We start from the raw sequence: 10,795 nt of genomic DNA on the forward strand, positions 1-10,795 counted from the left end.
CTGTGTTTGTATGGCTGCTCTGTGAGACGAAAGGGGTGCTGACCATGTCAGCAGGTGGACAGCCGAATCGGGAGAGGTGGGCATAGACCTGTGCTGTCAGCAGGGCAGATAGAAAAGAGGGCGGGTGCAAATACAGATGCTAGGGCCAGCTGGCACCTTCTGGGCGCCTCTGCGGGTATCATCCTTGTGTCTGACCTTCAGAGCGTAGTGGCCTCTGCTTCACTCCTGCCTTCTAAATCTCACCCGTGTTCCCCTCCCGTCCAGCTATCACCCCTGCAGGGAGGGGGATTCCAGAGAAGTAGTTCCCAGATGTAGATGGGGAGGAGTGCCACGCTGACAGTGCAGAACCCAGCTTGGGGCATTTGTTCCTGGATTTAGTGTGGAAATGGCGACGTGCTTGGAGCCTTGGGACAGGACATAAAACGTGGGTCTGGGACGGTCATGGGCTATGGAAGCCAGGGAGGGGAGTGGTTCACGGGCACATGCTCTTGGGGGCCCCCGTAAGAGAAAAGTGGACGGTGGGGTCGGGTGATGGAGGTCCCCGGAGATCTTAGCACGATCCGGTTCCCGCGTGTGGGGACAGAAGCCCCCTGGAGTGAGGGGGAGCTTGGGGAATGAGATGGAGGTGGTGGGTGTAAACAGCGAGGGAAGTTTGGCTGTGCAGTTGGGGTCTGGGCAGAGGGGGGTATAGTTTCCTCTCCTGGGCAGGAAGAAAGGTGACATTTAGGTTGTCGTTGGGGAGCAGCCCTGCCTCCTGGTAAATGCAGATGAGGATTCATTCGCCTAGGCATTCTAAAACCACCTGCTAAGAGTTACCTGCTCTGTCTCAGCACCGTGAAACACTCGGGACAATGTGCATAAGACATGGTCTTCCTTTATCCCGGGAGCCACGAGGCCTCCTCCAGGAGTGTGGGAAGGTCCCTCAGTGGTGCATAGAGTGTGCCCTCATACAGGGGCTCCTCAGGGCCCATGAAAAACCCTGGCTCAGGGCTGGCTCAGCCAGTAGGGGGCCTCCCAGGAGGTGGAGGTTTTACAGAAGAGCTAGCAAGACCCCTTGGGCAGAGGTGTGTGGGAAGGGCCAGGGGGCCAAGATCTCAGCATCTCCCATGGGAATTACAGTAAACACCGTGGGGTGCTGTAACCTGGCCACTTATACAGAGGCACCTGCTCTTGGCACGATGCTTAGGAAGAAGCATCCAGCCCCACACCACGTCTGCCCACGTGGGTAAGCGCCCCTGGGCAGGATGCAGCCAGGTGGCTCTGATGGGGCGGGGAGTGTGGCACAGAAGGGCTTTTGGACATCCCTGGAAACATCCCATGTGACTTGATGGGATAAGAAAAGCCCCTATCTGTGCTCTGCTCTGTGGGAAAAGAAAAGAGGCGAGAGGGAGAAGGGAGAGGAGAGGAGAGGAGAGGAGAGGAAGGAGGACAAGGACGAGCAACGTAAAAGCCAAAGGGGATTTGTTTGACCCTCAGGAGGATTTTTCTTGGCGTGTGCTCTGAAAGCCGAGCAGTCCTGAGAAGAAAAGCAATGAATCATTTATGATTGTTTTCATTTTGTATTCATTAAAGGCCTCTGCACTATTATTATCGAACCTTAATTGGCTTGGCGCTCGCGTGGCACTGCCTCTCCCAGCCCCTGCCCCTCCCCTTGGCCATCAGAAGTTGCTCTGATGATGAAGCTGGGGCCGGACCTCGCTGGGGAGCAGGGGCAGCTGGGCAAGAATCTACCCACAAGATCAAATGGAATGCGGCCGCCTTTCCCCCCACCCCCCCTCCTTGGATCATGTATTAATAAATGTGTCTGGTTTGGGCTTTTGTCCGCTGCCCGCGATCTGCTCCAAGCTCCTGGCATCTCTTAGCCCTCTTTGCTTACCCTGGCACGTGAGAACTTTCCCATTAACCTGCCCCCCCTCCCGCCCCACCACGGGAGCAGCAACCTCGTGGCTGACAATGCACATCCTTTGTTCCAAGTGCCACACTGGGCACTGAACCAGCAACAATATGCAGGTTACCTGATTTACTTCTTTTAATACACTTCATTGTAATTATAACTGCATAAAAGAGGACAAATTGGCAAGTAATTATAACGTTAATTTGGCAGTGTTTTATCCTATTGTGGAGACACAGTTTCCTCCACAGTACTTGGGGCGGGAGGGGACATGTTTGTCTAGGGCACAGCCTATCGAGAGATTCTTGAGCATGGAGATGAAATACACAGGAGATGGGGAATTGGCTCTTCTCCCCGTAAATATTCCTTTATTTGCATGTGTTTCGCAGCCTCCTTAAAAAGCTAACTCGTTTATTCAGGCCTAATTAATGGAATGCCACAGAATGCATAATTAGGCTGTGACAGCTCCGTCTGATGGATGGCTTTGGATTTGGAAACTGGAGATACCCCCAGTTAAGAGGGCTGACTACTTCCGTTTCAGAATCTCACCGGCTGTGCGTGCCTCACGACCGTCCCGGCCGAGAACACAACTGTGGTTCCCGGAAAATGCCCCAGTCCCGGGTGCCAAGAGGCCTTCCTCACCTTCCTGTGTGTGATGTGTGTCTGCAGTATGATCGGGGCAATGGCGCAGACACCCTCAGTCATCATCCTTATCAGGTAAGCTTAGACCCAGGGACTAGAAAGGCCAGGCTCACCTTTCGCCCTCCCCGTCCCCATCTGGTGCTTGTCTGTAGTTCTCTGGGAGGTCCGAACTTCGGGTGTGGCATGAGTCTTACAAGCCAGCTTCCCCAGGTTGATAGGAATCAGTTACATTTGATAGAGACCAGAAAGCATGGCCCGAGGGAGATGATACTTTCATATCCTCCCAAGAATAGATCCTGCAGGCGATTTTGAATGTGGTCCTACATTGATTTTTAGAGAGAGCAGCAGTGTTGGAGTAAAAGGAAAATGGCCTTGGACTAGCCAAGCCCCCAAGTTCAACCCCTGTTCATCCACTGATTAGCCACGTGACCTTGGGCACATTTTCGCTCAGACTCATTTCTGAGTTCGGGCCCGGGAGCAATGTCATTGATCCTGCCAGCCTCCTAGAAGTGATGTGGGTCCCACCAAGGCCATGCATGTGCCACCAGTGACTGCACTTGTCCGGAACCACCCATAATCTGGTCTCTCAGGACCTGTCCTGGCGGTGAGTGAGGTGCCTCAAAGGTGAACTGTGGAGTCATATTCTGAGTAACTTCTACGTTTCCAAAGTTACCTAGATTTGGGTGAGGAACCTAGAAATGGGATGCTCCGGCCCCCAGTGTCTGTCTCGAATTGGAGGAAGTGACCCCAAACAGACAGACCCGCCTTACTGGGATGCAGCTATCTACACAGACCAGGGTACTCCCAGGGGCTAGAAGCAAGCAAGAATGAACTACTTGAACTTGACCTGTACAAATGCACATCCCCAGCTTCTGTATCCAGCTTTGCTCCCCTTCTCCCCATGCCTACCATGTTTCCTGATCTCTGTTCTGAATTCCTGAGGAAGAACATTTCTCCAAAGCCCTTATGTCATCTAGAAGGTCATTAGCAAAGCCTTGTTAATGTGCAGAAGCATTAAGGTAACAATAGCAAATTGCCATTTTATACTTTCTAAACTTGAAAAACCAATTTTCAACATTCACACCCAGCGCTTGCGAGGCTGTGGCAAAACTGGGCTGGGTAAAATCACCTATGGCTGGTGGCATTGAAAAGCCTATCACTCCTTTCAAAGAAGCAATATAGCATTGTGAATCAGGAGTCATAAAAATGTTCAGATTTTTTTATGAGGTAAAAAATCTACCCTTCAACACTTAGGAAAATACTTCCCTCCCAGAAAAACAGCTCAGGGCAGGCAGATTTTTATTACAATGTTAGCTATAATAGCAGAAAAACCTGAATTGGGATAATGAATTAAATTACAGTACTGTACCATAGCTCAATGGAATAATGAAAAATTCTTAATGTGAAAAGTCCTTAAGAAGTGAACTGTTGCATTTAAATTCTATACAGAGGTTGACTGTGTCAAGCATGGATATGGACAAAACCCGTCAGGTCCTAGGTATGGCTGTGTTATGGGTGACTTTTCATTTAGAAATCCCTGTGAAGTGGTATTGTGTTGGTCACCCACAAAAGGTGTCAAGATTCAGGAACAATGACCTTCACGGCCATGAGCAGTGACTAGTCCCTTTGTTTCCTCTCCCCATGACTTCTGTGCAAAAACCACCTCACTGTTTGTGACTGGCACACCAAACACAGAAAGTTGAAATCTTAATCACTTTGAAATCTCAGCTTGAGAAACAGCTCTTGGGGATTTTCGGGAAACATTTGATTCCTTTAAATAGATCGGCAACAGATGGCCTACGTGACCTAGGCTGGGCCTCGGCCATCACATAACCCTGCTGGAGGCCCAGGCTCGCACGTTGTCCCCGTCGAGATGGCCAGGGTAGCACCTTATTCTGTCACTATCCCAGTCCATTTGGCCATCACAGGTCTTCCAGGCAGGCACAAGGGCACAGTCTAGGCCACCTTCCAGGTACATGCCAGCCCTTGCCCCATTCCAGAGTGATGGCCCCACTGTGGCCTGCGTAAAGCAGCTCTCAGAACATCCACAGGTGAGGATACAAGCTAACACCCGCTGCACCCCCCTTCAGAGCCAGCACTGAGCTCCTGTTTTAATTACGTTTACATCCTTATTGCCATTCCCCTTTTACAGAGGAGGAGGCCCGGGGAGCGGTTAAGCAAGCAGTATTCTCGAGGTCGTCAGCTAGTAAGTGGTAGACCTCAGATCCCCTCCCTGGCCTTGCCCGGAACTTCCCATAACATTCAGACCTGAACTCTCCATTTTTTCCTACGTAGGTCTGAGAAGGAAGATTCCCCCATGGGAACAAGTTCCTCAACAGGATATGAACAGAGATCTTAGCACCTTGCTCATTTTATTCCTAGTGACATGATAGCTAAAAGGAAATCAGATTTCAAGTGATAAATATTCTAGCTCATTACGCCAGCACGTTTTCTTGAAAAGGAGAATTTGCTTTTATTTATGTGTCTTTCAACTTAATACCTTCAAGTGGGTATGCAAAAACCAGAACCGTGGAGCCAATAGTAGCTCCGAAGAACTTGGATTTTGTAACATGCACATTCTAAAGAGAGCTGGCTGTGTTTCTGTCCAGAAACATCAATCTCATCATTGACATTGTACATGTATCTGGCTGAATCAGCCAGAGAGTGGTTTCCCCATCACTCCATGAAAGTCTTAACCTACTTGCCTGTATCCCACTCTTTACAATTGAGAAGAAAGGGGTGTTTCCCCAAGAATAACACATTTATAGTTTTCACTGAAAATCTTAGAAATATGGCCAAGATTGTAAAACCTACATCTCTGTTCGTTTTGGTTTGACAGTGTCTTTTGGTCCACTCTACCAACAAGCCAAAGACATGCCCACTGAGGCTCAAACCAGGTCATTGGATGGATGGCACTGGATGTTTGGATGAATGATTCCTGGGGTCATTTAGCTAGAATCTAATTCTAGCTAAAATAGATTAATAGATAAATGATCTCTCAATCTATCAGTCAATCTATCTATCTACTAAGTCCTGGGTACTAGATATCCTAGTGGACTTAGATATCCTATTGCAATGTAACTTTGTTTCTAACATTTATTTCCTACAGAATTGATTGCCTAGGTCCTCCCTGTATCTTAGTGGACTTAGATATCCTATTGCAATGTAACTTTGTTTCTAACATTTATTTCCTACAGAATTGATTGCCTAGGTCCTCCCTGTATTGCATGAGCCTTCCTGGTCTTTCAGCCATATTGAAGTGCTCCTGGTATTTACAAAGTCTCAGCCATGCTGGACTGGCTCTAGGCCTAACCAGGTCCTTCCAGGAGACATAGTACTGTGCTTACCTCCCCATTTCCCCTAGGGACTCCCAATGGGAATGGGATAAGAGGAAGTTTCTCTGCCTGTGGTGTCCAAGATTACCTGAAGGATACGTGTATGTAGTCCGTCAAATACCTCTCTCTTCATGTTCCCTTGCCACCCCCCCAGAGATAGGGCGGGTCTGGGTCATGAGTGGGAGACATGTGCTCACCCCACCGATCCACCCACATATATGTTACTCAGTACATCATCACTGCACTCACAACGGACAAGATACAAAGAGTCCCTGGGCCCAGAGAGGACAAGCATTGAATTAATACTCGTCGCAAGAGTAAGAGGCATTACAAAAGAGATGTTATTAGCCATGAGGGCCCCTCTGTCTAGAATTGGTCATCATTTCTAAACCCCGTCTACTGTCACGCTCATCCCAGAAAACGTTACACTCTGAGAGTGTGCTAGAAAATGTGCGAGAGGGTCATTCTAAGGGACTATTCTGGATAAACCAAAGCCAGGGTGATTGAGTCCATTCAGAACAAAGAACCATGACCAAGGGGTATTGAAATTGGATATAGTCAAATGGATTATTCTGCAAGTGGCCCATCTGGGGTGTCAAGCCACGATCATCTGGTTGATATCACAAAATGACCTGAGAAGGACAAGGGTGTTCACAGCACTGGCTGTTTGAGAAATGTTCAGAGAAATGGTCTTCCCAGTTGATACTTCCCCAATATGTGTATTCTATCAACTTAAGATATTTGCCCGTCCTGGCAAAAGGAAAATGCCTTTAAATGAAGACTTTAGGGACCACATTTGCGTGTCTTCCTCCCAATGACAAGATTAGCCTTATTATTTAAAAAAAAAAAAAAAACCTACTGTTAATTTCCTAAACTTATCTTGTTAGTGCAGTTATTTATCAGACTTTAGGCAGAGAAAGCAAAAAAAAAAACCCAAAAAACAAAAAAACCCATTAATTTCTAGAGATTGGCTCTGATGGACAGCAATGGATGACTCTGGGGTCTGTTAATTGAAGAGGAGTGATAAGGATCTTTTTTTTCCTCTTCATCTCTTTGCATGTAGGACAGTCAGCCCTGAACTCAAGTCTTACGCCCTGGGAGTCCTGTTCCTCCTCCTTCGTTTGTTGGGTATGTATGCTCTTTATTCCCTCAATAATGAATTGGATGCTTATGACCAGGTGAGTAAATATGCGTGAATTTGTCCCACTTCTTGAGCTTGTCTTTTTCTTTCTTCTATGAAGTATAATTATTAATAAACAAGAGAAACCTGAAGTCTGTAAATTTTGCTCTGCATTTAGACCTATGCAGTCTCTGGATACCACAGAGTTTTCGTTTATATAATCCCTGTCTTGGTGCCACCCTGGATTCTCACCAGCATAAGGAGGGAAAGTGATGGCACCAAAGAGAAAACCATTTGATGGTGTAATGTGGCTCCCTCGTTGAGCAACCCTCCCGAGCAGCTTGTGAAATGCTTTGATTATGGGCTGCCGGCTAGGACAGAGAAATCTTCTGACAATGTCTCACAAATGGAAACTTTAATCTCTTTAAATTTTTCCAAACTGATTGAGTTTATTTACCTTGGGTTTCCAGGATGGGGCAGATGTGACCTTCACGCTATAGAAGCTGTATGTATTCCAAGGTTTGGTATGGATAAAAAGAATTCAGTCTAACCCTGACATTTTTAAGTTGAGAAAACATAGGATGGGGATATTCCATGGTTCTCCCTGGGTCCTGGAACAGGCTGGGGCGAAGCAGAAAAGGCTGGCCAGGTAACCCAGCTGCCAGGCATGCCTGACCCTTCTCCCTTTAGACTTCTGTTGCTTTATGAACATCACTTTGTCAAAGCCAAGATCAAGACAGGGTAACATTTTTTTTTTCCTTGAATAATAGTGGTCTTCTTTAATGGGCATTAAATGGTAAATAAATATGCAAAGGGAGATAACCATGGCCTGTATTTTCAGTGTAAAAATTAAACTACTCATTCTAAGTATATAACTGTGGATGAGCACAAAGACTTAGCTATAGAAAATGTTTATGAAAATGTTTGTAAAAAATGAAAAATTGGTCATAACTCAAATGTCCAGCAGCCTGGAATTAGTTACATCCATTATGATCTGGAATCCCAGTAAGATTGATGTTCCCCTTTAACATTCTGAAAAGTATTTATAGACTTGGAAAGGGCACATGACATGTGGAGGGGGGACAAGGTCTATAATATACTAAAGTGTTTTTAAAGTATAAGCATGGAAAAATATTGGAAAGCTAAACACAAACATGGTATATTATTGTCTTTGAATAATATTATGTTATAAATAATATTTTCTAGAGGTTTTAAAATTTTGAATGAAGATATATGTGCCTAGGACTTAAAAAAACTTTTCTTAATGTTTATTTTTGAGAGAGAGGGAGACAGAGTGCAAGTGGTGGGGGAGGGGGGTGGGCAGAGACAGAGAGGGAGACACAGAATCCGAAGCCGGCTCCAGACTCTGAGCTGTCAGCACAGAGCCTGATGCGGGGCTCGAACTCGTGAGCTGTGAGATCATGATCTGAGCTGAAGTCAGACGCTTAACCGACTGAGCCACCCAGGTACCCCATATGTACCTATTACTTTTATAATGAGGTGAATTCCTGTATAATATATGGAAGAATATGAAGGATCCACTCACAAGGTCCTTCCTGGAGAACGGTAAGTACAGGGTGTGTGCACCTCCTCACTTCCCTTCTCCACCTGTAGCCAGATATTTCTAGTCAGTCACTGTGATCCATCCTGCTGTGCCCAGGACAAGGTCTCAGAGTCCTCCTGATAAGATTATCAATCCATGTAGGTGGGTAACTAGGGAGACCTAAATGGCATTTTTATCTTAGGTCGATTTTGTGGAAAACAGAAACGCTCTAGGTATGAGGATACCCAGTTAAGACAAGTTTAGTAGGAATTCAAACTAAAACATTTGGGCCTTCCGGGAACTTGTGGTGCCCTGCAGAACTCCATAATCATGGGGTAATCGTTAGGTTGATTCTTTTCTTCTTCTCGGGAGGGTGAAGTCTGCATGCATCATCCTGCCTTACCCCTGTTGCCCTAACTTGGACGGATAAATAGATACATGAATGTGTAACGTCAGGTAGCAAGTTGGGGACCCTTATTTCTGTAAATAGTGAAACCACTTCGCATATACATTCATTCAACGCACTAACGTTTATCGAGCACACCCAGTGGGTTCAGATCTCCGTTGACCATACCCAGGTAAGTGGGTGTGACTTCCTAGTAGTCATTTTGCGAGCTCACCAGGGAAGGTGGGAATCCCCCATCTGTGGGGTTGTTGTAGGAGAATCTCCACCTCTAAACAGACGCTTAAACACTCAATATAGCAGGTAAAAAAAAAAAAAAAAAAAAAAAAGTTACCCTTCAGAATAATTTGATGGCATAAAAGGAAAAAAAAAGGCTTGTAAAATATTTCTGAAATGTTAATGAAAATTAGAGGGTACTTGAAGACAGAATGGAAAATTATAGAGCTCGTATAATGTGACACTGTTAGGACCATTGTATGTTGCCCTCATGCAATTCCATTATTTATATGTCTGCCCCACGAATAATCAACCAGGCATTATCTATAGTGGTATTTTTCAACTTCTGTGACTGATCCCCAGCCAGAGAGAAGTTTTACATTATGGGCCAGTGTGCACATACATATGCATTAATACAGCTGGAACAAAAATCTCACACAAAAAATACCCTTAATATATGTGTGTATTCTTTTCTGTTTCATGCTTTTTAAAAAGTTGGTCATGACACAGTCTATTGATTTTGTTGCCCATTTATGGGTCACAAATTAGTCTGGAGAACTCTGCTCTAGCAGGATAGGACAGCTTCATCTTTTACTTGAAAGCAGCTTATCAAAGAAGTCTTTGCCGTTGGCCTGATTCCATTTCCTGCAATAGCACCCGATGTGATTAACCACCAGTTAATGTTAACGAGGGGTCAACCAAGAAATTGGCTTCCATGACATTGTCGACCTTTGTGCTTGGCCCTGTGTGGGTAATGGGAATTCACTAGAGCATCACAGCTTGGTGATGGTGTCTACACAGGTGCAGTTGGGGACACGTGGAGGAGCCACCTCACTTCGCCTTGGGATGGGGCAGGGGTGTGGGTCTGAAACAGTGTGACGTCTACCTTAGACATGAAGACTGAGCAAGAGTTATGTAGATGAGCGAGGAGAGAGGGCTATAATGGAGGGACTTACAGAAGTCCAAGCCTGGGAGGAAGCACCATGTTTGGGGCCACAGGAAGTCGAGTGTGGCTAGAGTGTGCAGGACAAGCAGGCACTGGCCAAAGATGGGACAGGATGGGTGGCCGTCAGAACATGACCTGGAAGGGTTGCTGCCCTGTCAATAGCTTTGACCTTTATCTCTCAGGTAAACGAAGTCATTGATGGTCTTTAACCAGATTGTTGTGTTTTGGAGGAAAGCCCATGGTCCGCTGTATGGACAATGAGAATGTACGGACTGAACTGTAAGCCGCTGGTCTAACAGAGTAGCTGATGGCCTGGGCTGGGGAGGGGCGGGTGGAAGAAGAACCTTCGAGGCCTGGTCTCTGAGTGAAAGTGTACCTGCTGCAGTATGTAAGAGGGAAGAAACCACAATGACAGCTCCTTACAAAGGCTTGGATCACATGATGAATGGGGACATTACCTACTAAAACAGGAAGACTAGGAGGGAGGGGACTTTGGGAGTGGCATAGGCCAGCACTGTCCAGTAGAACTTTCTGAAATAATGGAAATGCCCTATATTTGCATCACATGTGTCTATTGAGTACTTGGCTTCTATAAATTTTAATTACTGATTTTTATTTAAGTAGCCACTTGTGGCCAGTGGCCAGTCTCTGATGCACCACCCTTAGGACAGCGTGAGGAAGTGGGGCAGCATGGGGAGA

General features: G+C 46.2%; 1 protein-coding gene across 5 annotated transcripts in view; it reads left to right on the forward strand.

The window, feature by feature from the left end:
• Nucleotides 1–10,795, forward strand: part of SLCO3A1 (solute carrier organic anion transporter family member 3A1) — a 311,350-nt gene that overhangs the window by 275,581 nt on the left and 24,974 nt on the right. For all 5 annotated transcript variants that reach the window (XM_045448725.1, XM_045448726.1, XM_045448727.1 and 2 more), the window contains 2 exons: nt 2,433–2,608; nt 6,932–6,996. In XM_045448725.1, the coding sequence (XP_045304681.1) occupies nt 2,433–2,608; nt 6,932–6,996 (241 nt within the window). The remainder of the gene's footprint in view (nt 1–2,432; nt 2,609–6,931; nt 6,997–10,795) is intronic.

Source organism: Leopardus geoffroyi, chromosome B3 (assembly GCF_018350155.1).
Source record: "Leopardus geoffroyi isolate Oge1 chromosome B3, O.geoffroyi_Oge1_pat1.0, whole genome shotgun sequence".
Classification (NCBI taxonomy): Eukaryota; Metazoa; Chordata; class Mammalia; order Carnivora; family Felidae; genus Leopardus; species Leopardus geoffroyi.